The sequence below is a fragment of the Hyla sarda genome, chromosome 6 (genome assembly GCF_029499605.1).
Source record: "Hyla sarda isolate aHylSar1 chromosome 6, aHylSar1.hap1, whole genome shotgun sequence".
Taxonomy (NCBI): domain Eukaryota; kingdom Metazoa; phylum Chordata; class Amphibia; order Anura; family Hylidae; genus Hyla; species Hyla sarda.
Genome location: NC_079194.1, coordinates 56,001,572 through 56,028,285, shown reverse-complemented (window position 1 = coordinate 56,028,285; position 26,714 = coordinate 56,001,572). Strand labels below are relative to the sequence as shown.

At 42.5% G+C, this 26,714-nt stretch overlaps 1 protein-coding gene and 1 long non-coding RNA gene across 7 annotated transcripts in view; one reads left to right on the top strand and one right to left on the bottom strand.

Annotated features, from left to right (window-relative positions):
* The window catches only part of GRIN2B (glutamate ionotropic receptor NMDA type subunit 2B), a 544,413-nt gene that overhangs the window by 144,221 nt on the left and 373,478 nt on the right, over positions 1–26,714 (bottom strand). For 5 of the 6 annotated variants that reach the window (XM_056523792.1, XM_056523791.1, XM_056523790.1 and 2 more), the window contains one exon: positions 12,499–12,630. The exons of the other annotated variant lie outside the window; for it this stretch is intronic. In XM_056523792.1, coding sequence (XP_056379767.1) covers positions 12,499–12,630 — 132 coding nt within the window. The remainder of the gene's footprint in view (positions 1–12,498; positions 12,631–26,714) is intronic. 6 annotated transcript variants of the gene reach the window in all.
* LOC130275613 (uncharacterized) lies at positions 8,555–13,929 on the top strand. The gene is made up of 3 exons (XR_008844840.1): positions 8,555–8,979; positions 12,542–12,902; positions 13,308–13,929. It is a non-coding gene; the product is annotated as an uncharacterized LOC130275613 (long non-coding RNA).

Here is a 26,714-nt window from a genome sequence, read left to right as displayed (position 1 = left end):
AGTAAGGTAAATGATATAGAGCCAAGATGGAACATACACTGTATCCAAATGACTGGGCTAAATAGGAAATTGTTCATCCTATTCTTATCTAATGTGCAAAGGCATTGCATGTAAATAAGGATATGCAAAGTAGCTCTGTGGTTACACCTTTTAGAGGTACAGGTAAACTACTTTGTTTAGCTTCTTCCCAGTAATCCAAATGGAACATGCATGGCCTGTTAGTCTCCATGTGCCTATTGGATCTCTACTTAAGGAGAAACATTACCCTGTTAGGTCCCTGAATTGCCCTACACTTGAACAAAAATGCATCACAGGGTAAGTGATAGGTGATAAGCGTCTGATCACATGGGGCCAACCTCTGAGACCCCACTAATCATGAGAATGGGGATCCAGTGTCCTCTGTGTGAATGAATGGGCAGTCAAGCATGCACACTGCAACTCCATTCAGCTCTATGAGACTTATGGATATAGCCAAGTTCAGTTTTCCTTCAACAAACTTTGAATGGAGTGCCAGTCCACAAGCTTGACTACTGCTCTACTAAAATGGGGGATAGGGGACACCCAAATATATAATCGAAGACGGTAAGAGGCACTACCCCACTCCCACTCAACATCATCAGACACGTATTACCAATCCTATGGATAGCCCATAAGTTGTGATTCTAGGGCAACTCCCTGTAACAAATGTTCAATGAGACATTTAATTCCCCATTGTTGAACAGGAATGATTTACACAGAAACTTGTGACAAGATGAAACACAGTAGAATTGAGGACACATATAACTATTTATAGATACATAGAATGTGTCGGCAGATAAGGACCATTTGGCCCATCTAGTCTGCCCAATGTCCTAAATACTATGAATAGTCCCTGGCCCTATCTTATATGAAGGATAGCCTTATGCTTATCCCATACATGCTTAAACGTCTCCACTGTATTTGCAGCAACCACTTCTGCAGGAAGGCTATTCCATGCATCCACTACTCTCTCACTAAAGTAATACTTCCTGATATTACTGCAGAAACCTTTGCCCTTCCAATATAAAACTATTTCCTCAGCAGCCGCTGCTCCATAAGACATGTATACCACTAGGCACACAAGTGGATGATCTCTGCAGGACTGTTCCTAAATATGTGGTGAGTACATGCTGAACTATACTATCTAATGCACAGTTAAAGGGGCACTCCAGGTGAAAACTTTTTTCTATTTTTATTTTTTTAATCAACTGGTGCCAGAAAGTTAAACAGATTTCTAAATTACTTCTATTAAAACATCTTAATCCTTCTAGTACTTATTAGCTGCTAAATTATACACTGGAAATTCTTTTCTTTTTGGAACACATAGGTCTCTGCTGACATCATGACCACAGTGCTCTCTGCTGACATCTCTGTCCATTTTAGGAACTGTTCAGAGCAGCATATGTTTTCTATGGGGATTTTCTCCTACTCTGGACAGTTCTTAAAATGGACAGAGGTGTCAGCAGAGAGCACTGTGGTCATGTTGTCAGCCGAGAGCTCTGTGTTCCAAAAAGAAAATAATTTCCTCTGAAGTATTCAGCAGCTAATAAGTACTGGAAGGATTAAGATTTTTTAACAGAAGTCATTTACAAATCTTCAAGACAGCAAGGAAATAGAATGTCCAGCGCTTCTGGTGCTGTTTCTTGGACTTTATTAGATTATAAAAGCATATACAAGGCAGAGACAGGAACGCCAACGTCATGGCCACGACTAAGGATCATACGGATCCGAAACGTGTCAGCGTTCCCGTCTCTGCCTTGTATATGCTTTTATAATCTAATAAAGTCTAAGAAACTGCACCAGAAGCGCTGGACATTCTATTTCCTTGCCGTCTTGAAGATTTGGCCAAACACGCTATTGGCCAGTCCGTGCGCAGGTGGGAGATTGGAGCTGTCGGGAAACTTCCCTTGTGTAATTTACAAATCTCTTTAACTTTCTGGCAACAGTTGATAAAAAAATTAAAAAAATGTTTTCCACAGGAGTACCCCTTTAAACCTACAAACCAGCATTTGTCAGATACAATATAATAAGAACCCACAAAACTGACAATCCAAAATGTTAAACTTTTTTTTTATAGCTAAATAGTACAACAATACAAAAAGGACAAGGACCCCACCCCAAGGGTGGGGTCCTTGTCCATTTTGTATTGTTGTACTATTTAGTTATTCAATAAAGTTTAGCAGTTTGGATTGTCAGTTTTGTAGGTTGTTATCTGATGTACAGGTTGCCATTGTTTTGCTGTGTGTCTATACAGTAGGTTGGATCTCCTATCTCAAACACATTGCAGTACAGTGACCCCTCGACATATGATGGCCTCGACATATGATCATTTCAACATATGATGGCCTCTCAGAGCCCATCGTATGTTGAAGGCAGCATCGACATATGATGCTGCTGTGTGTCGGGGGCCATCGTACAAACAGCGCTGACAACTTCAGCAACTGACAGATAGTTGTTTAATGTGCCCCGTGTGCCCCGTTCTGCCTCCTGTTACTCACATGCTGTCCTGCTAACTCATACAGGCTTCCACTGTGAGCTCCATGTAAGCCCCGCCCCCCCAGTGCAGCCATAGCCAATAGCCTGCAGCATCTTGCTGCAGGCATCCAATGAGCTGCTGGCTGCCCTCCCCTTCCTTTCCTATAGAGCTGTAGTCGGCAGGATCGTAATGGAGGACATTCTGTCCCCCCTGAAGGTATTTAAATAACTGTACAGTACTGTATGCAATGTCACACATCACATACAATACATATACACACTATACACCCCATACATCAATGTTTCCCTATCAGTGTGCCTCCAGCTGTTGCAAAACTATAACTCTCAGCATGCCCAGACAGTCAATGGCTGTACATGCATGCTGGGAGTTGTAGTTGTGCAACAGCTGGAGGCACCCTGGTTTGTTAAACACTCCCCATACACTCCACATACAATGGTCATCCCAGAACCAATTAGCAGTTTCCCATAGAGATATGTATTCAACATACAATGGTTCCGAGGCCCCAGAACCAATTACCATTTTTACATAGACACATGTACTCGACATATGATGGTTTCAACATATGATGGTTCTCCTGGAACCAATTAAAATCATATGTTGAGGGACCACTGTATTATTATCATACAATGTGTTTCTTTCAGAGATAGTCCATAAGCTACTGGCAATGAGACTAGAATAAATCTTTTTTCCAATGGCTTCTGTGCCTGCATAACAAAGACAGGACAATCAATTGAATGAATTGAACAATTGATTGAACGTTTTGGAGTTTAATTGATCATCGGTCAGTCCTCCCATTGTGACATGTATTAGATACATCAGATACAGTCATAAATAGTCATTTACTGTGGGGCACATTGGACATATAGTGAGTTATAAAGGAAACAACCTAAGCCAAAATATGGGGAGGGGGGCGAGATGTTAAAGGGGCTTGTCCCAGGGCTTCATTTGTCACTAGGCAGCCAATGGCAGGGGCCTAGGACAGAAGAACAAATGCAGATTCTAAATCGAAATCTATTATTGTGTGGGGGGCACTAAGGAGGCACTTTTACTAAGGAGGGGTCTCTCTTACCATGTAGAGGCCCTAAGGGCACATTATTACTGTAAAGGGGCACTAAGTAGAGCACAAAGAGGGGTATAGTTATTGTGTGGAGCACTAATGAGACAATAATACTGTGGTCCCTCAAGTTACAATATTAATTGGTTCCGGGACGACCATTGTATGTTGAAACCATTGTATGTTGAGACCAGAACTCTATGGAAACCTGGTAATTGGTTCTAAAGGCACCAAAATGTCATCCAAAAATAGGAAAAAAAGTGAGGATTAAAGATAAATAAGTAAATAACTAATATAGATAAAGCAAATCCTTATATATAAATGTAGGAAAGATCTGCTGGGAGCTGTAAATCACTGTCTATGTCAGTGTTTCCCAAGCAGGGAGCCTCCAGCTGTTGCAAAACTACAACTCCCAGCATGCCCGGACAGCGAAAGGCTGTCCGGGCATGCTGGGAGTTGTAGTTTTGCTACAGCTGAGAGCACCCTGGTTGGGAAACACTGGTCTATGTAGAGGACAGGAGCTTCTTCAGGGTCCTGTACAGTGCACGCAATGTCCTAAAAAAGTAACATGGAGTCGCCCTCACCTGGTGTCCAAAGGAGCAGGTAACCCTGGTACAGGTAAAGAGTACAGAACATGTAATACCTCCCTGTACTGTAGGGGGCGCTACCAGATATCTGTCAGTGCATACGCTTCAGTAATACAGGTGTTTTACCAGTAAATTGCCCATTCTGATTGGTCGGTTCTTCCGGCCATTGACACGTTTCACAGATCTGGACTGTCTGTACATTGTACGTTGAGTCTGGTTTTAAGTTACAATGGTCCAGAAAAGACCATTGTATGTTGAAACTATTGTATGTTGAGGCCATTGTAGGTTGAGGGATCACACCTTCAGGTTTTTCATTGCAATTATTGAATACAAAGTCAGAAATGGATCATAAATGGAGGAAGAGGGAAAGACGAATACTTATTTACTTTCCAAATCTATTCCTCACTTTGTGTTTAATAAGTAGAATAATAAACCTAAACGCGTGAACGCACCCTAACATTTCTGACAAACCCTATTTGTATAACTGTGACCTTTATTTGTATAGCCAAACCCACAAATAGTGTGTGTAATTTGGAGCAACAGCCGCAATGTCATGACCACGCCCCCTTGTAACATCATACCATGCCCCTTTGATTCATGTCACAACCGTCACGCCCCCTCCCATAGAAATCAATGGAGGGGGCGTGGCATGATGTTACAAGGGGGCGTGGTCATGACATTGCGGCTGTTGCTCCAAACCTTCTGAACCGGATGTTCAGAAGGCTGGGGCACAGGAGTACCCCTTTAAAGAAAAAGTCTGAAAAGTTAGTCATTACACACACTATTTGTGGGTTTGGCTATACAAATAAAGGTCACAGTTATGCAAATAGGGTTTGTCAGAAATGTTAGGGTGCGTTCACGTGTTTAGGTTTATTATTCTACTTATTAAACACAAAGTGAGGAATAGATTTGGAAAGTAAATAAGTATTCGTCTTTCCCTTTTACATTTCCTCCATTTATGATCCATTTCTGACTTTGTATTCAATAATTGCAATGAAAAACCTGAAGGTGTGATCCCTCAACCTACAATGGCCTCAACATACAATAGTTTCAACATACAATGGTCTTTTCTGGACCATTGTAACTTGAAACCAGACTCAACGTACAATGTACAGACAGTCCAGATCTGTGAAACGTGTCAATGGCCGGAAGAACCGACCAATCAGAATGGACATTTTACTGGTAAAACACCTGTATTACTGAAGTGTATGCACTGACTGATATCTGGTAGCGCCCCCTACAGTACAGGGAGGTATTACATGTTCTGTACACTTTACCTGTACCAGGGTTAGCTGCTCCTTTGGACACCAGGTGAGGGTGACTCCATGTTACTTTTTTTAGGACACTGCATGTACTGTACAGGACCCTGAAGAAGCTCCTGTCCTCTACATAGACCAGTGTTTCCCAAGCAGGGTGCTCCCAGCTGTAGCAAAACTACAACTCCCAGCATGCCCGGACAGCCAAAGGCTGTCCGGGCATGCTGGGAGTTGTAGTTTTGCAACAGCTGGAGGCTCCCTGCTTGGGAAACACTGACATAGACAGTGATTTACAGCTCCCAGCAGATCTTTCCTACATTTATATATAAGGATTTGCTTTATCTATATTAGTTATCTACTTATTTTTCTTTAATCCTCACTTTTTTCTATTTTTGGATGACATTTTGGTGCCTTTAGAACCAATTACCAGGTAGGCTGAAGGCACAATAGTACCCCTCTAACTTTAGATACTCTAAATTTTAGATACTTCCATATCTGTAATTACTGGGAGGGGAGCGCACTAGAAAAGGAGCTAAACAAGAAAACCACATCCTCTTTAACCATCCACTTATGATGTGGCAAAAGGGATCTAACATAAAGTACCTGGGCCTAGGGCAAAGTATGCAACAGGGTCTTCCCCCTACCATTGGCGTCTCCTTATGTACCTTCCTAAAAGGCCTAATTCTCAGCCTGCCGCACCTATCTACCCACAAAAATCTGTCTATTGTCTACTGTACCACTAGGGCCGAAATATTTATAAATGGGTAAAGAGAAAGGGCGAGGAAGATAAACAAAACGTATCTCGTCTTTATTGTCGCTTGAAGGATCTGAATGACAAGACCGCTCGGTGGACTCTTTTAGACCGATACATCTTCATTAACGTTCTACTTATTTACAGGGTCCTTGGAGAACTTGTCTAAATGTAGAATATTCAGCCGGAGAAGCAGATATGTTCTTGTACTCTTGTTCCTAAAAGTGACAATTTTTCACAGGTTTTATATTCACACATGCAGAAAAAAACCTTGGAGGTGATACTATGAGAAAGCAAATTCATTCAGCTGCCGCGAGGAAGGGTTTCTTCATACCTCTGTGCATCTCGGATCTAAAATGATGCGCGCAAGTGGAGAAAATATTATGTTACCAACTCGGCAGAGGTAACGCAACGGAAAGCTTTACGGGCAGGCCCACAGGTTATGAACACAGAAAGAACAGTGTAATAGCAATACTAAAAGCTACGGTCAGTGGGGGAGATTTATCAAAACCTGTGCAGAGGAAGAGTGGTGCAGTTGCCCATAGCAACCAATCAGATTGCTTCTTTCATTTTCCACAGGCCTCTAAAGAGGCCTGTGGAAAATGAAAGAAGCAATCTGATTGGTTGCTATGGGCAACTGCACCACTCTTCCTCTCCACAGGTTTTGATAAATCTCCCCCAGTGAGTACATTATCACTTATACTCAATCTTTTTTCTCTCATCTCAGGCTAAACCTTCAAAGTTAACTACCACAAGGTTTCAAGCATCTGGAGTACTGGGTAAATTATTCTGTAATACGTATCTACTCTTAGAATAATTTTCTGTACAGGTTTATTAACCTTTCCACTTCTGCGCTATAGGCCACAGCAGCAGGACAGAGACACCCTAAGTGGAGGAAGTGTTAAAGGGGTACTCCACTGGCCAGTGTTCGGGACATTTAGTTCCAATCTCTGTGTGCGCGCTGCGGGTTTGGCCATGCCCCTTTTGACTTCACGCCACACCCCCTCAATGCAAGTCTATGGGAGGGGAGGGACGGCCGCCACGCTCCCTCGCATAGACTTGCATTGAGGGGGCGTGGCGTGACATCACAAGGGGGTGTGGCCGACTCCTGCAGCACGCACACAGTGTTCGAAACTAAATGTTCCAAACGCTGGCCAGTGGAGTACCCCTTTAAGGCAGGTCAGGTGTGTGTTCCATGAATCTGTATTCTCCAATCATAGAATGCAAATGTTACTGAAATATGCATGTACTGTATAAGGCTAATGGCACCAGAAGGAAATACTAAAAGTGGACGATGGAGAGCGCCGGCGATGCAGGGGATCCCGAAGAGGAGGCGCTGGAGCCCAGAGAACAGGTAAGTAACCATCACTAGAGCACACGGGGCACCGTAAACGGCTATACGGTGGTAGCTGAAGCAGTCTGCGCTGCTGGATAGCCGTTTATGCGATGGCCCCGACATACAAAAGCATCGTATGTTGATGCTGCCTTCAACATGCGATGGCCTCTGAGAGACCATTGTATGTTGAAATGATCGTATGTTGGGGCTATCGTAGATCGGGGGTTACTGTTCTGTGTCATGTGAACAAGACAGTCTCATAATGTAACTCTATGGGACCGACCAGGTCTCATAGACACAGAGCAGGAAGAGAAGCACGTGCTCTCCTCATTTTCATCATTCATCAGGGTTTAAAACATCAGTCCCTGACCGGTAAAATGTTTTATCTGGTTTATATCTTTTGACAGGAACACCTTAATGTAGAGCTTCACTTTAAGAAGTGTTCCCCACAAAAACTAAGGGGTTTAAAAATCCTTGAGAAAGAGGCAGAAACTGAGGTATTATAGATTGGCTGAGGGGGGTCACCACGGTAGGCATTGATTGGTAACAGGGGTCCGATGAGTAAATAGAGACTGGCCTGGGAAATGGGAAGGGTCAGAATGGGAAGGGGCTGCGGATTGGTAAACTGACTATTAGTTCTTTTATTACTTTACAACATTCTGATTTTTTTATTATTATTAAGAGGTCAGATGACCCTTTTTATTTTAATTTGGCAGCTTAACCATACATTTTCTTTCTATCACTACTTTATAAAATCCTAGTTATTTATATTACCTGAGGGAGCCAATATGCATCCATTATAGATATCATGACTTCAGACCACATTCCAGTTTATTAGAACCATTTTTAGTGTCTGTATCAAGGCCACATCCCCCAGACTGGGCATTGTGGTCTTGATACAGACACTAAAAATGGGCCATATAACACTAGCATAAAAGTCACCTAGTACATCAAAATTGCAGTTATTTCTTACTATATGTTTAAATTGCCATTGCCGTCATTGTGAACTCTTAGGTTCTTCCTTTTGACTGTTTTATCACTTACCTTAACAGGAACATTTGAAATGCAACTCAGTAATGGACATGCTTAGGAAGGATCTGTGCTTGTCTTGGGGCTAAAAGGCTATGTCGTGAGAATACCATAATGCTGTGGCTATCTTATTGTGAACTGGTATTTCCTGTTGGCGTTCCCTCGCTCAAAACTAGCTCAGGGAGGTAGAAGTCCAGGCACTGAATTGGACTTCTAGTACCCTGATGAAGGAAACAGTTTTGTCTTTGAAACGTGTCGGAGTAATTTTGACCCTCGCAGACTTCCACAGTGACTTCACAAACCGGAGAGCGATTTTTTAACAACAACTGCTTGTTTGAAATGCCACCGGCCGGGGCTGTCTCCCACACAAAGGGTGCTGCCCGAATGGAGGACTTAGGACTGCTGTATCAATGCTGGATCCCATTTCTTCCTCTGATGACACCGATAGCAGGTACTATTTCCTCTGTCTGGGATCACTATCAACATTCAGGATAGCAGCTTTTTACACATACCAGTGACCTTTCACACTTATGACTTCTAAGCTTGATTGATTTAACTTCTACATATTGTATATACCGTCACACTGTCTATACTCTCACTCTTCCCAACTTTGCGCTGTTGGCTATATATAACAGGTTTTTCATTGTTATTTATGAATGGTATATAGGGGAACCACTAGTCCAATAGCAGCATACACCAAAATAGGGTTTTTCTACCTCTGTTAGGGTGCACAAGTAACCTAGCACCAGTCTATCAAAACCAATTTCAAATTATTTAATGTTTACAGCAAAAATAACTCCTCCCTCATAACCGATTATTCTTGATCATTGCCGCTGTGAATGCTTCTGCCATTCGTAAACAGTCTACCGTAGGTGAAAAAAACTTTGGAGCCAGATAGCTGTACCTATCTCACCTCTCCATATCTGCCGCAACACTATGCAAATCCTCGACTGGTTTTCCTATTCCTTCCTGAATCACATTAAATCCTCGGTCTGACACCTAAATCCCTTAATCATGCCGCCCTCTCGTACGTCTCCACCGTTATCTCCAAACACCCCGCACAACTATTTCCAGCTGCACAAATGACTTGTTCTCCTGCTTCATCATCCATTTCTAGCTTCAAGACCAATGCGTTCTCCTATCTCCGGAGCTTGATAAACAGAGATGTGAAGATGCTGCAGCCGTACCGGTCACAGGCGCCGAAAAAAAAATACTTTTTCTTTTATTTAATTCTTTTTTGCTTCATCCTCTCTGATGAGAAGCTGGTAAGATACTGCTCGGCCCCCTATACACTGCTCCTTCTTTACTTCGACTCTGCTATAATGACTATTCAAAATAGCAGGGCGCACCCAAATATACCAAACTCACAATTTGGCTTTAGCAGTACATGCCCTAGGACCAAGCTACACGGTGACTTCTGATGTGCCTCCCATGGTAGGAAAACGCTGAGCTGCATAATGAAGACGCAACACATTGACAGGTCACATTTTGCTGCAACAATCGTATGGTACGAGGACTAACAGAAAACAGTGGAGATCTCGCAAGAAGTCAGCACACAATATACATGGAAATGTGTTTTAGTATGTTGATTCAATGACATAGTATGAAAAAAAACGGCACTCACCCACTTGGCAATCTTCTTTATACTATATTTATCTTCGGTGCATTACAAACTAGCAGCAGGGAATTGATATTAAAAATCAGCAACAGCTGTTTCCTGAGTAGGCACGCAAGTGCCTACGCAGGAAACAGCTGTTGCTGATTTTTAATCCCCCATTTGTTTGTACGCAGTTCCTTGCAGAAACTGTGCAATGCACCGAAGATAAATAAAGTATAAAGAAGACTGCCACATGGGTGAGTGCCACTTTTTCATACTATGTGTTCGAAACGTTGTATGATGGTCACTCAATAGAAACAGAGCACGACCTAGTAAAGTGGTTTCTCTAGCAAAGTCTTCTCCTCCCAAAGTGTTCATAGAGTCCTGAACTTAGGTAGTGCCAGGCGGACTTTCTTTGCTATATGGTATTTTAGTAAGACACAAGAAAAGAATTCGACAACGTGAACAGTATGAGTGATATATGTCTAAAAATCTTACTAAAACATTGCATTTTCGTGACATAAAACTGCCTAGTTTCGACAGGTTAGGCTCATCTTACACTTCATTGCACTATATGTAGCAGAAAAGGCTCCAGCTTAGGCTGCATTCACATCATGTTTTCAGCCTTCTTGCAGAGATTTTTAAAACCGCCTGGTCATGTACCAACCATTTTTGGCTTTCGGCACAGACTGAAAGCCGCAGCAGACCTCGGTTTTCTATCTGGCCAAAAGTGGGATACATTCGGAAAATTACTTGACCCAAGTCACTAGCTGACTCAGTTCGGCTCGATGAAATGAATGGGGTACGACATGGCTCTAGCAGGGATATGGCAGAAGGTGATTTTGAAATTCTCCTGCTGGATCTAGCCGCCGGAGGTTGAAAAGGTAAGGTGAATACACCCTTGCATGGTAAATGTACCCATTTTGTTTCAAAAGGAGTCATTTTGGCATCTGTTTGGAAAAAAAAGAGTAAAATGGCACTCATCATAAAGGAAGGTATATAATGAGTCCATCAATGCATACTTTAGATGAATACTGCCAAAGTGTTAAATTAGTTTTATGGACAAAAGTATTGGAAGAGCTCTTTAATCCTTGAATTCTGAAGTTTTATTTAGTCCCATTGTCACATATGCATTACACGCATTTGGGAAATGATAGTCTTTCTAAGGAGTTCACAGATACCACAATAGTACTGAAATAGGAGTCACCACTGCGACAAACAGTTCATGACATTTCTTCCCTTCTAGATCTTCCACCATCAGAGTGGACTAATTTAGAAACCACAACAACTCAGCAACTTAGCTGCATGAAAGCCTTTCATCCCCAAGATCAATGCCATGCATCAGATGGAGTGGTATACAGCATGGCACCACTGGCTTTTGATAGATGAGTTTGCGTTTGTCGAATACCAGAAGAACGTTCCCTGCCTGACTGCATTGTGCCTGGCTGTGGAGTTTGGTGAAAAAGGGATACTGGTATGGGCTTATTCTTCAGGGGCCGGGCCAAGGCTTCTTGGTTCCAGTGAATGGAAATCGTAATGCTTCAGCATACCAAGACGTTTTGCACTTGTAGGGTTCCAACTTTGTGTTAACAGTTTGGGTTTGTCCTTTTCTTCTCCAGCATTAAGGGGGAAGAACTTGACTGGCCATGCAAAGCTCTGACCTCAACACCATCCAACACTTTAAAGGGGTATTCTGGCTTTATAAATCTTATCCCCTATCCAAAGGATAGGGGATAAGATGATCACAGGAGTCCCACCGCTGGGGATCCCCGCAATCTCAGTGCAGCCCCCGGCATACTGTGCCGGGCGCTGCCTCCGAGACAGGGACGTGACATCACGGCCATGCCCCTAGTGACATCATGCCACACCCCCTCCATTCATTTCTATGGGAGGGGTCGTGACAGCATTCTGTGCCGGGCGCTGCCTCTGAGATGGGAACGAAACGTCACCGTCTGGTCCCTATTAACGTCACGCCACACCCCTGCGATCATACATCTTATCATCTATGCTTTGGATAGGGGATAAGATGTATAAATCCGGAATACCCCTTTAAGGGGGGACTAGAACAGAGATTGTGAGTCATGCCTTTTCCTCCATAATCAGTTTTTAGGCCTCACAAATGCTCTTCTGGATGAATGGGCCAATATTTCCACAGACATCTCCAAAATCTTGCAGCCTTCCTAGAATAGAGGAATCTGTTAAATCTGCAGAATCGGAGCCAACCCCATATTAAAACCTACACATTTAGAATTAAATTTCCTAAAAACTCCATTGGTCTTAATTTGTAGGTTTCCTATTTTTTTTTTGTCCAAATAGCGTATTTCTTTATTTGCCTACTGTATATTTATGTATTTATGCGGATTCTTTTATTACCATGCCTTGACTTCAACAAAATGTCCTTGTCTTACAACTGCAGAGAGAAAAGCAGCATTTCTACAGGCTCTGAAGCTCCAGTATATGACGTGGGACAAAGAATCTGTACTGTACTCCTTTATATGACTGTCCCTGAAAATAAATAAGAAAGAATCACCATTACCAGAAACAAAAGAGACACCTAACAATATCCGGTTCACTTAGTCCTTGGGACTGAGAGGAGAATTCAATTCTCTCTTATTCGCCGTTTTCTCAAAACATACAAAAAGCTAAGTATGGGTAATAGGTGATTAGTTTGGTCTCATCAGGTGACCTGCAGTGATGAGACTCCACCTCTATTCTCTGCAAGGCCAAAATATGTCAATAGGGCTGAAAACCCATGCCTGCCACATCAGCTTAAACAGGTAAGCACCCTGCAAGGGAAGACTGAGCTGCACCTTTCTTGTGATAAGTTGAGGGCCTGGTGGTCACATATCTACTGGCCAAGTGTTTGTGGCCATGTGTGTCTTTAAAGGGATACTCCGCTGCCCTAGCGTTCGGAACATTTAGTTCCGAGCGCTTGAAGCGGGCGGTGGGGGCCACACCCCTTCCAATAGACTTGCATTGAGGGGGTGTGGTGTGACGTCACAAGGGGCGTGGCCATGATGTCACGACCCCCGCCGCCCGCAAACAGCATTCTAAACAATTGCCGGGTGCTGCACGGAGATCGTTTCCTTTGGATAGGGGATAAAATGTCTAGGGGCAGAGTACCCTTTAATAGAAAAAAAGTTATTTACCTCTACTCCTTCATTTCTATATTAATACTACAGCGACAAGGCTTCTAGATACCTTTCAAAAATCAGAAAAAAGAATGCATTTCATCTATTGCTTTGGGGGGAAAAAAACACATCTAGATCCCTCTGAGCACTGGAGGCAGGAACAACAAAAGAACCATTGGGAGACGATGTACGGAACGTTTCATCACAGTTAATGCTTTAAGCACAATGGAAATGGCGGTATCCTTCATCTCAGTCACCTGCCAGTCCCCAGCTGTCTGAACAATGGAAGGTACAGTATCAACAAGACATGACGGGACGATTGATGCTTCTCTATATATTACCAATGACAACTATGTCAATGTTTGTTAAGTGGAAAACATTAAACCAATAAAATCAATGCAGTCATTAGAAGCGTCTCACAATTCCCATCTGACGTGTGGTCTAAACCTTGTTCGGGGGGTTCCGGATAGGAGTTTTAGAAATACATTGGTGTGATATCAATGCAGTAAGGGCGGAGACTTAGGCTGGGATGACACAACATTATTACTGTACGTCCCCGGTAAACCTTGGCATTCTGCCAGGAAGGCTGAAACATATGATGGCACACGGCAGTGGGTCCCTTTACTTTAGAGGGGTATTCAAGTTTTGTAAAAATTATCCTTTAAGTGATAAGTATCTGATCACTGGTGGTCTGACCACCACAATCTCCTTAACCGGGCACTGTCTCTCCCAAATTAACTCACCAGTTGCGTCTTCTCCCCTGAGTGCTCGGTACTCACCTTCAGAGACACACTCGTGGTGAACAGGAGTGACGGCCAGCTCAGCCACTCACTGGCTGAGATTGGGTCAGGGAAAAAGGCGCAACTATGGGGTTCACTGAAGAGATGGAAACAGTTCAAAAGATCACAAGGAAGAAGGGGGTTCCAGCAGTCCAGACACTTATCCCCTATCCTGTGGAGAGGAGATAAGTTTTACCAAACCGGGATACCCATTTACGGTCCAAATCGTAATTTTTTTACTACGTTTGGGCCAGTTCCCACTGGCACACTTCATTTTGCCGGACTCAATAGTGTGGTTTGCTGCTTTATTGAGTAATGCAAAATAAATGTGTACTCGTAAAAAGTGGCCCAAAGTAGTTCTTTCCACAGCCGATATTTAAAGGGCTACTCCACCCCTAGACATGTTATCCCCTATCAAAAGGATAAAGGATAACATGTCTGATCGCAGGGGGTCCGGCCCCTGGGACCACTCCCCACCACCGCGATCTCTGGGCCGGTGCCGCCGCAGTCGTGAACATGGAAGCCTGGGGCTTCCATGTTTATGACGTCTCACCACACCCCCTCCATTCATATCTATGGGAGGGGGCATGATGGCTTTGTACTAGCCATCGCACCCCCTCTCATAGACATGAACTGAGGGTGTGTGGCGTGTATGAATGCCGCAGCGCCTTTGGATGGGGGATGAAAGTGGCCAGAAAGGTGCTTGAGTGACCAGGAGGCTTACTCCAGTATAGCAAGAGCCCAAAGTTAGCCAACCATCTACTCTTATTCATCTCCTCTGCGTCCACTGTGAATCAAAGGCAGAGAAGGTGTATGGTAGAGGAACAGAGTTAGTGAAATAGAGGAGATTGGGCTGGTTAACACATGGCTCTTGCCAAGCTGGGGAACTTAGAGTCTAATTTAAATATTAACAAAAAAGGTTGAAATCTTGGCATCGGAAAGGACTATTAAATTTTTTTCATATCAACTGGCTCCAGAAAGTTAAAGGGAACCAATCATCAGATTTTACCCTATATATATTGCTTGGCAAAGCATTATATAGGGTAAAAGGGTGATGGGTGAAGATATGAACATATAAACTAGTCACCGCCATGGCCGTAAGTAGTCCCCTGGGCAGGGAGCTCCACTTACCTATTCCCGTTCTTCGGCCGGCAGCGACGCCACCCTCCGCTTGATTGTTGGGCAGCGTCGTCGCTCTGCTCACTGAACAGAAGGAGCAGAGCGATGACGCGGCCCGTCAATCAAGCAGAGGGGGCGTCACTGCCGGCCGAAGAACAGGAGTAGGTGAGTGGAGCTCCCTGCCCAGAGCAGAAGAGGTTTGCTATGGGGATAGGATCTGGATAGTTCCTGAAACAGACAGCAGAGAGCACTGTTGTCAGACAGAAAAGAACAACTCAACTTCAGCAGCTGATAAGTACTGGTAGGATTAAGATTTTTAATAGAAGTCATTTACAAATCTGTGAAAGTTTCCGGAGCCAGCTGATATGGAAAGAAAAATCGTTTTTCACCGGAATACCCCTTTAAAATAAAAAAAGGTATGCCCGAAATCCTGCTGACATTTTTTGTTTTCCTAGTATGTTTTTGGAGCTTTTTTTTGCCACTCTTATGTATTTTTTTCAAGCATTTGCTTGCAATTCCAGTTCTTGAGCATTTTTACATGGTTATGAGCAAACATTTACACAAAGCACCTATATTATTGTTATTCATTTATTTTTTAAATGGTCAAAATAATAATTATGCAATGTAAACTGTGCAGTGGTCACTTTAGCAGTGTTTACCAATCAGTGTGCTTCCAGTTGTTTCAAAACTACATCTCCCAGCATGCCCGGACAGCCGTTAGCTGTTCCGGGGATGCTGAGAGTTGTAGTTTTGCAACAGCTGGAGGCACTTTGGTAGAAAAAAACACTGCCCTATAGTGTACAGTACAGTGATCCCTCAACTTACAATGGCCTCAACATACAATAGTTTCAACATACAATGGTCTTTTCTGGACCATTGTAACTTGAAACCAGACTCAACCTACAATGCTATGGAATCTGCGAAACGTGTCAATGGCTGGAAGAACCGACCAATCAGAATGGACATTTCACTGGTAAAACCCCTGTATTACTGAAGTGCATGCACTGACTGATGTCTGGTAGCGCCCCCTACAGTACAGGGAGGTATTACATGTTCTGTACTCTTTACCTGTGCCAGGGTTAGCTGCTCCTTTGGGCATCAGGTGAGGGCGGCTCCATTTTACTTTTTTTTTAGGACATTGCGTGTTCTGTACAGGACCCTGAAGAAGCTTCTGTCCTCTACATAGACCAGTGTTTCCCAAAGAGGGTGCCTCCAGCTGTTGCAAAACTACAACTCCAGGCATGCCCGGACAGCCGTAGGCTGTCCGGGCATGCTGGGAGTTGTAGTTTTGCAACAGCTGGAGGCACCCTCTTTGGGAAACACTGACATAGACAGTGATTACAGCTCCCAGCAGATCTTTACTTTTACATGTAAGAATTTGCTTTATCTCTATTTTAGTTATCTACTTATTTTTGTTTAATCCTCACTTTTTCCTATTTTTGGATGACATTTTGAGGCTTCAGAACCAATTACCAGGTTTCCATAGAGTTCTGGTTTCAACATACAATGGTTTCAACATACAATGGTCGTCCTGGAACAAATTAATATTGTAACTTGAGGGACCACTGTATTACCATACACAATATTATCACCCAGCTTATACCAGAAAAGACTATGTGTATGCACACCTGTATGGTCATTCAATTGATATATACCATTGGTTGACTGTCTCTAGGTATACAGATGTTAGAAGACACTGAATCCCAAGGTAATAATAAAACACAAATTAAAGCATAAAAAACAGTACATGCTTAAAGTGCTTTTTAGGGAATATATAAATATAGCTTAAAACAATTGAGCGCTATACCGTACGTTCCCTAATATCCTAATAAACCTGATTATAATTCACTACCTCAGGGCTGATGTTTCTAAAATACAAAGCCCCATTGTAGTTTTTGATGCAGTTTTTTAAGCCAATGCCAGAAGTGGATTACAAATGAATAGGAAATATAAAGGATAGGCCTATTATTCTCCTTCTTGTTGGATTCCCCTGGGGTTTGGCTTAAAGGAGTACTTCACTGTAAAACATTTCTTTTTTTAAATCAACTGGTGCCAGAAAGTTATACAGATTTGTAAATTACTTTTATTTAAAAAAATCTTAATACTTCCAGCACTTATTAGGTGCTGCATGCTCCACAGGAAGTTCTTTTCTTTCTGAATGCATTTTCTGTTTGACTCCAGTGCTCTCTGCTGACACCTATCTCCATGTCAGGAACTGTCCAGAGTAGGAGCAAATCCCCATAGCAAACCTACCCTACTCTGGTCAGTTCCTGACATGGACAGAGGTGTCAGCAGTGAGCACTGTGGTCAGACGGAAAGGAATTTCAAAAAGAAAATAACTTATAGCTGATAAGTACTGGAAAGATTAAGATTTTTTAATAGAAGTAATTTACAAATCTTTTTAACTTTCTGGCACCAGTTGATTAAAAAAAATAAAATTAAAACATTTCCACCAATGTACCCCTTAAAGAAACTGCATTTAAAACTGCTCTGGTTTTAGGAATCAGATTTGACTCCAATTCGAATATGAAAGCGTGCTTGTCATTTCAGGTGACATTTAGCAGATTTCTGCTCTGCAGGTTTCATGTATAATTTGCAGTTCTCCAAGAACAGGTGGGCAGGGCTCCCTCCTGCCCCCCACCCCCCTCCAAACATTTGTATTTCTTGTCTTGTAGACTCAGGACAAAGCTGAGCTGATTTTCACAGTGATGGAGTTTAGCAGCCGGAGGGAGGAGAGGGAAAAAGCTTGGTAACAGGAGAAAGAAGCACTTTTGTCTAATAAGATATATCACAAAGTTTCAGATATTCCTTTGGACTATTGATCTATGAAAAGTTTGTTCAAATGACAGTGATGACTTAATTCAGATGTTCAAGTGATCTCCCTCAAGAAGAGTGTACAGGAGCAGGGACTCCTATCAAGGACAAGAGTCCCTGCTCCAGAACAGTACACTGAGCTACCAGGTCGGGTGAAGAACGAATGTAAAAAGCTTGATGAATGTATAAAAGAACATAGATAAAATGTATCACAAAATAATTCAGAAAAAGTCTGGATTCAAATGAATCTGAATATTTTTTGTGAAATTCAGACCAAATCTGATTTATGTCGACCTGATTGGCTCATCTCTGGTAACAGGTTAAAGAGGAATAGGATAAAAGAGCATATTTATTCCAAATAACAGTGCCACCCCTAAGGTTGGCACTGGTCCTCAGGTTGTTTGTGGTATTGCATTTCAGTTCCATTGAAAAGAATGGAGCCAAGTTGTAATACCACACACAACCCAAGGACAGGCGTGGCGCTGTTTTTGGAAGAAATTAACTCTGTTTTTCTATTTGTGGTTAATTCCTTTAAACTGATATAAGTGTAGGACAGGGAGCTCTGCTATAGAAGCTGCAATGTCTGAGGAATACAGAGAAGATGTAAAAAAAAATGTATAATAAGGTTGGATATAGTATTTAAAAGTAGGATTTAAGAACTGCAAAATTGTGTCAGGACTGTAATATAAGCCTACCACTAGAACAGTGTTTCCCAAACTGGGTGCCTCCAGCTGTTGCAAAACTACAGCTCCAAGCATGCCCGGACAGCCTAAGACTATCTGGGCATTCTGAGAGCTGTAGTTTGGCAACAGCTGGAGGCACTCCGGTTTGGAAACACTGCACTACACACTAGAGTAGAGTATAGACATACTGGATGGAGCCTTTGGCTTTCCGGGCATGCTGGGAGTTGTAGTTTAGCAACAAATGGAGGCACCCTGGTTGGGAAATACTGCACTAGACACTATCTTAGAGCAGTGTTTTCCAAGCAGGGTGCCTCCAGCTGTTGCAAAACTACAACTCCCAGCATGCCCGGACAGCCTTCGGCTATCCAGGCATGCTGGGAGTTGTAGTTTTGCAACAGCTGGAGGCACCCTGGTTGGGAAACACTGTCTTAGAGTATAGTAGAGTATAGACATTTAGGATGGAGCCTTTGGCTAGAAGATGTAGTTTTGCATCAGCTGGAGGCCCCCTGGTTGGGAAACAGTGAGCTAGACAGTATAGTAGAGTATAGACATACTGGATGAAGCCTTTGGCTTTCCTGGCATGCTGGGAGTTGTAGTTTAGCAACAAATGGAGGCGTCCTGGTTGGGAAACACTGACCTAAACACTATCATAGAGTATAGTAGACTATAGACATATAGATGGAGGCTTTTTGCATGCTGGGAGTTTTAGTTTTGCAACAGCTGGAGACACCCTGGTTGGGAAACACTGCACTATAGACACTATAGTATATATATGTAGTGTATAGTAAAGTATAGTGTATAGACATATTGGATGGAGCTGTTGGATGTCCAGGCATGCTGGGCAGGGCCGGTTCTGTCTATAGGCAAAATAGGCAGCCGCCTAGAGCGCTCTCTTGATGGAGTCGTCGCTCTGCCCGCTGGAAGAAACTAGCAACTAGCAACTAGCCAGCATCTAAAGCACCCGCCTCTCATCCGAAGCACCCGCCCAGCCAGAACCACCATCGCGTGAGGAGGTTTTTTTTTACAGCGTGTCACCCCAGTAGTAAGGTGGGGTGTGTCAAAGGGTGGAGCCAATGGGTGGGGTCAAGGGGCTACAAAATTACCTTTCGCCTAGGGTGGCGCAAGCCCTGAAGCTGGGAGTTGTAGTTTTGCTACAGCTGGAGGCACTTTGGTTGGGAAACACTGCATTAGACAGTATAGTATATATAGTATACAGTATAGACACAACAAGACAAGGTGACAACTGTTAAAGGGGAAATCCGGCGGAAAACTTTTTTTTTAAATGAACTGGTGCCAGAAAGTTAAACAGATTTGTAAATCTCTTCTATTAAAAAAATCTTAATCCTTTCAGGACTTTTTAGCAGCTGTTTGCTACAGAGGAAAATCTTAATTTTTTAAATTTCTTTTTTGTGTTATCCACAGTGCTCTTTGCTGACACCCGATGCCCGTATTAGGAACTGTCCAGAGCAGGAGACAATCCCCATAGCAAACCTATGCTGCTCCGGACAGTTCCTGACAAGGACAGAGGTGTCAGCAGAGAGCACTGTGGACAACACAAAAAATGAAATTCAAAAGGTAAAGAAATTCCTCTGTAGCATACAGCTGGTAAAAAGTACTATAAGGGTTAAGATTTTTTAATAGAAATAATTTACAAATCTGTTTAACTTTCTGGCACCAGTTCGTTAAAAAAAAAAGTTTTCCACCGGAGTACCCCTTTAACCCCTTAACGGCGCAGGACGTAAATGTACGTCTTGGTGAGGTGGTACTTAACGTACCAGGACGCACATTTACGTCCTAAGCATAACCGCGAGCATCAGAGCGATGCCCGGATCATGCGCAGCAGGTCCCGGCTGCCAGGGACCCGCCCGTAATGGCGGACATCCGCGATCCTGCGGATGTCCGCCATTAACCCCTCAGATGCCTCAGATCGCGCTGCCGCCGCGATCCGGTCATCCAGCACTGCAGACGGAGGTCCCCTCACCTGACTCCGCTGCCTTCCCGCAGACCAAAGCAGAAGATGACCGATAATGCTGATCAGTGCTATGTCCTTTACATAGCACTGAACAGTATTAGCAATCGATTGCTATAAATAGTTCCCTATGGGGACTATTAAAGTGTAAAAATAAAAGTAAAAAAGGTAAAAAAATAAAGTTAAAAAAATGTGAAAAAAACCCTCCCCAATAAAAACGTAAATTGTCCCATTTTCACTATTTCACCCCCAAAAAGTGTTATAAAAATATTTTATATACATATTTGGTATCGCCATGTGCGTAAATATCTGAACTATTAAAATAAAATCTTAATGATACCGTACGGTGAACAGCGTGAACGTAAAAATAAAAAAAAAGTCCAAAATAGATGCTTTTTTTTTAATAACATCTTATTCACAAAAAAATTAATAAAAATTGATTAAAAGTTCTATATAAGCAAATATGGTATCCATAAAAAGTACAGATCACAGCGCAAAAAATTAGCCCTCATACCGCCGCTTATACAGAAAAATGAAAAAGTTATAGGTCTTCAAACTAGGGGGATTTTAAAAGTACTAATCTGGTTAAAAAGTTTGTGATTTTTTTTAAGCGCAACAGTAATAGAAAAGTATGTTATCACAGGGATCATTTTAATCGTATTGTCCCAAAGAATAAAGAACACATGTAATTTTTACCGTAAATTGTACGACAGAAAACAAAACCTTCCAAAATTAGCAAAATTGCGGTTTTCTTTTTAATTTCACCACACAAAGTATTTTTTTTTTGGTTGCGCCATACATTTTATGGTAAATTGAGTGATGGCGTTACAACGGACAACTGGTTGCGCAAAAAACAAGCCCTCATATTAGTCTGTGGATGAAAATTTAAAAGAGTTATGGTTTTTTGAAGTCGAGGAGGAAAAAACGAAAATGTAAAAATTAAATTGTCTGCGTCTTAAGGCCCAAATGGGCTGCGTCCTTAAGGGGTTAGTGTTTCCTTCTACGGTTGTCAAGTCCTATCTTCTCCTTGTATAAAGAATGTCAACAGCCGCTACGCCTGACTAAAAAATATATATATATAACCATATACTCTTTCACATGTCTGCCACGCTGTAATGAAGTATCAAATTGTGCAATTCATATTTCTGCTCATTTTACAATGGAAGGGTTAAAAGCCTCTCAAGACTGCACTGCTGTGGGTATCCAGGTGGCATTGAGATGCCAACCTAGCATTATGCTGAATAGATGCTATTTTTGGAGCTGTAAATTTTAATGGGTTCATCAGTTAAAATTCGACTTTAGTGCAGAAGTCGCTGATGTTTTGTTTCCAGCCAAACAAAACATTAGCCGATCGATAGGTTACAGTGCGGACCGCATGTACTAACAGGTAATCCGGGGGATTATACACTCTCGGGGTCTCTCACCCTTTAGAACTCAAAGGATTAGCGTAAAAACATTGGACCGGATTTATCAAACTGTGTGAGAGAAAAAGCAGAGAAGTTTTCGCCCAACAACCAATCACAGCTCGGGTTTCACTTTACCACAGCTCGTCAGCTGAGCTGTGATTGGTTGTTGTGGGTAAATCTCTCCACATTTTCTCTCACACAGTTTGATACATCTGGGCCATTGACTCTTGTGTAGCGGCCCCGCAGTCTAAACCTTATTTTAAGTGTATAATTGATTCTCTATGTGGGTTGTATAGAAAGGAGTCACGCTGCTCTATAAGAATACATCCAGATCACGGCTATACCTGGAGAGAGGCCGAGAACGTTTATATAACACAAACATCGGGGCCGGCAGACACATATTTTTGTTAATGAATCGTTTTTTTATTTGGACAACATCGGTTATATATTATACTATAAGTCTTGCCAATAGAGCTCAGAGGGTCCCCAACTGCAGTCTAAGGGTAGGGTCGTACACAGCACATCCTCAGCGTATTTCACGATGCGGATGCGCAGCTGGCAGTCACAGAGCGGTGGCAGAGCTGGCTCCCTTCTGCGGCTGGGTAAAGCTACCCGGCCGCAGAAGGGAGCTCGCTTTGGCCTCGCTCTTTGACTGTTGGTGGCACATCCACAGCGTATAATATGCTGAGGATGTGCTGTGTGTAGGGTTGCCACCTGGCCGGTATTTTACTGGCACGCCCGGTATTCTGGACACCCTGCCAGTATTTTTATATTAGAAATACCGGCAATGTAATGGCTGGTATTTATCCAACCGATCCTATGTTGTACCATGTACTATACCAGTGTTTCCCAACCAGAGAGCCTCCAGCTGTTGTAAAACTACAACTCCCAGCATGCTCGGACAGCCAGCGGCTGTCCGAGCATGCTGGGAGTTGTAGTTTTGCAACAGCTGGAGGCACCCCTGGTTGGGAAACACTGACCTATGCTATATACTACTGTAAAGTCTAACATGCTGGGAGTTGTAGTTCTGCATCAGCTGGAGGCACCTGTGGTTGGAAAACATTGACCTATACCATTTACTACTATATAGTCCACGGGAGTACCCCTTTAAGCATCCCCACATGTGTTCTCTGCATTGGATATCCTTAACCCCTTAAGGACTCAGCCCATTTTGGCCTTAAGGACTCAGACAATTAAATTTTTTTTCATTTTTTCCTCCTCGCCTTCTAAAAATCATAACTCTTTTATATTTTCATCCACAGACTAGTATGAGGGCTTGTTTTTTGCGCGACCAGTTGTCCTTTGTAATGACATCACTCATTATATCATAAAATGTATGGCGCAACCAAAAAACACTATTTTTGTGGGGAAATTAAAACGAAAAACGCAATTTTGCTAATTTTGGAAGGTTTCGTTTTCACGCCGTACAATTTATGGTAAAAATGACGTGTGTTCTTTATTCTGAGGGTCAATACGATTAAAATGATACCCATTATTATATACTTTTATATTATTGTTGCGCTTAAAAAAAATCACAAACTTTTTAACCAAATTAGTACGTTTATAATCCCTTTATTTTGATGACCTATAACTTTTTTATTTTTCCGTATAAGCGGCGGTATGGGGGCTGATTTTTTGCGCCATGATCTGTACTTTTTTTTGATACCACACTTGCATATAAAAAACTTTTAATACATTTTTTATAATTTTTTTTTTAATAAAATGTATTAAAAAAGTAGGAATTTTGGACTTTTAAAATTTTTTTTCGTTCACGCCGTTCACCGTACGGGATCATTAACATTTTATTTTAATAGTTCGGACATTTACGCACGCGGCGATACCAAATATGTCTATAAAAAATGTTTTTTACGCTTTTTGGGGGTAAAATAGGAAAAACGGACGTTTTACTTTTTTATTGGGGGAGGGGATTTTTCACTTTTTTTTTTACTTTTACTTTTACATTTTTTTACATTTTTTTTTACACTTGAATAGTCCCCATAGGGGACTATTCATAGCAATACCATGATTGCTAATACTGATCTGTTCTATGTATAGGACATAGAACAGATCAGTATTATCGGTCATCTCCTGCTCTGGTCTGCTCGATCACAGACCAGAGCAGGAGACGCCGGGAGCCGCACGGAGGAAGGTGAGGGGACCTCCGTGCGGCGTTATGAATGATCGGATCCCCGCAGCAGCGCTGCGGGCGATCCGATCGTTCATTTTAATCGCGAACTGCCGCAGATGCCGGGATCTGTATTGATCCCGGCACCTGAGGGGTTAATGGCGGACGCCCGCGAGATCGCGGGCGTCGGCCATTGCCGGCGGGTCCCTGGCTGCGATCAGCAGCCGGGATCAGCCGCGCATGACACGGGCATCGCTCCGATGCCCGCGGTTATGCTTAGGACGTAAATGTACGTCCTGGTGCGTTAAGTACCACCTCACCAGGACGTACATTTACGTCCTGCGTCCTTAAGGGGTTAAAGGGGTTCACCGGTGGAAAAAAAACTTTTATTTATTTATTTATTTTTATTAATCAACAGTATAATATGCTGAGGATGTGCTGTGTGTAGGGTTGCCACCTGGCCGGTATTTTACTGGCACGCCGGTATTCTGGACACCCTGCCAGTATTTTTATATTAGAAATACCGGCAATGTAATGGCTGGTATTTATCCAACCGATCCTATGTTGTACCATGTACTATACCAGTGTTTCCCAACCAGAGAGCCTCCAGCTGTTGTAAAACTACAACTCCCAGCATGCTCGGACAGCCAGCGGCTGTCCGAGCATGCTGGGAGTTGTAGTTTTGCAACAGCTGGAGGCACCCCTGGTTGGGAAACACTGACCTATGCTATATACTACTGTAAAGTCTAACATGCTGGGAGTTGTAGTTCTGCATCAGCTGGAGGCACCTGTGGTTGGAAAACATTGACCTATAACATTTACTACTATATAGTCCACGGGAGTACCCCTTTAAGCATCCCCACATGTGTTCTCTGCATTGGATATCCTTAACCCCTTAAGGACTCAGCCCATTTTGGCCTTAAGGACTCAGACAATTAAATTTTTTTTCATTTTTTCCTCCTCGCCTTCTAAAAATCATAACTCTTTTATATTTTCCTCCACAGACTAGTATGAGGGCTTGTTTTTTGCGCGACCAGTTGTCCTTTGTAATGACATCACTCATTATATCATAAAATGTATGGCGCAACCAAAAAACACTATTTTTGTGGGGAAATTAAAACGAAAAACGCAATTTTGCTAATTTTGGAAGGTTTCGTTTTCACGCCGTACAATTTATGGTAAAAATGACGTGTGTTCTTTATTCTGAGGGTCAATACGATTAAAATGATACCCATTATTATATACTTTTATATTATTGTTGCGCTTAAAAAAAATCACAAACTTTTTAACCAAATTAGTACGTTTATAATCCCTTTATTTTGATGACCTATAACTTTTTTATTTTTCCGTATAAGCGGCGGTATGGGGGCTGATTTTTTGCGCCATGATCTGTACTTTTTTTTGATACCACACTTGCATATAAAAAACTTTTAATACATTTTTTATAATTTTTTTTTTAATAAAATGTATTAAAAAAGTAGGAATTTTGGACTTTTAAAATTTTTTTTCGTTCACGCCGTTCACCGTACGGGATCATTAACATTTTATTTTAATAGTTCGGACATTTACGCACGCGGCGATACCAAATATGTCTATAAAAAATGTTTTTTACGCTTTTTGGGGGTAAAATAGGAAAAACGGACGTTTTACTTTTTTATTGGGGGAGGGGATTTTTCACTTTTTTTTTACTTTTACTTTTACATTTTTTTACATTTTTTTTTACACTTGAATAGTCCCCATAGGGGACTATTCATAGCAATACCATGATTGCTAATACTGATCTGTTCTATGTATAGGACATAGAACAGATCAGTATTATCGGTCATCTCCTGCTCTGGTCTGCTCGATCACAGACCAGAGCAGGAGACGCCGGGAGCCGGAAGGAGGAAGGTGAGGGGACCTCCGTGCGGCGTTATGAATGATCGGATCCCCGCAGCAGCGCTGCGGGCGATCCGATCGTTCATTTTAATCGCGAACTGCCGCAGATGCCGGGATCTGTATTGATCCCGGCACCTGAGGGGTTAATGGCGGACGCCCGCGAGATCGCGGGCGTCGGCCATTGCCGGCGGGTCCCTGGCTGCGATCAGCAGCCGGGATCAGCCGCGCATGACACGGGCATCGCTCCGATGCCCGCGGTTATGCTTAGGACGTAAATGTACGTCCTGGTGCGTTAAGTACCACCTCACCAGGACGTACATTTACGTCCTGCGTCCTTAAGGGGTTAAAGGGGTTCACCGGTGGAAAAAAAACTTTTATTTATTTATTTATTTTTATTAATCAACAGGTGACAGAAAGTCAAACAGATTTGTAAATTACTTCTATGAAAAATCTTTATCCTTCCAGTACTTATTAGTGGCTGTATATTACAGAGAAAGTTCCTTTCTTCTTGGATTTTTTTTTTCTGTCCACAGTGCTCTCTGCTGACACCTTTGTCCATATCAGGAACTGTCCAGAGCAGCATAGGTTTGCTATGAAGATTTGCTCCTGCTCTGGACAGTTCCTGATACGGACATACCTGGACATCCACATGATGTGGTTAATAAGACCAGGCCACTTCCTTCCA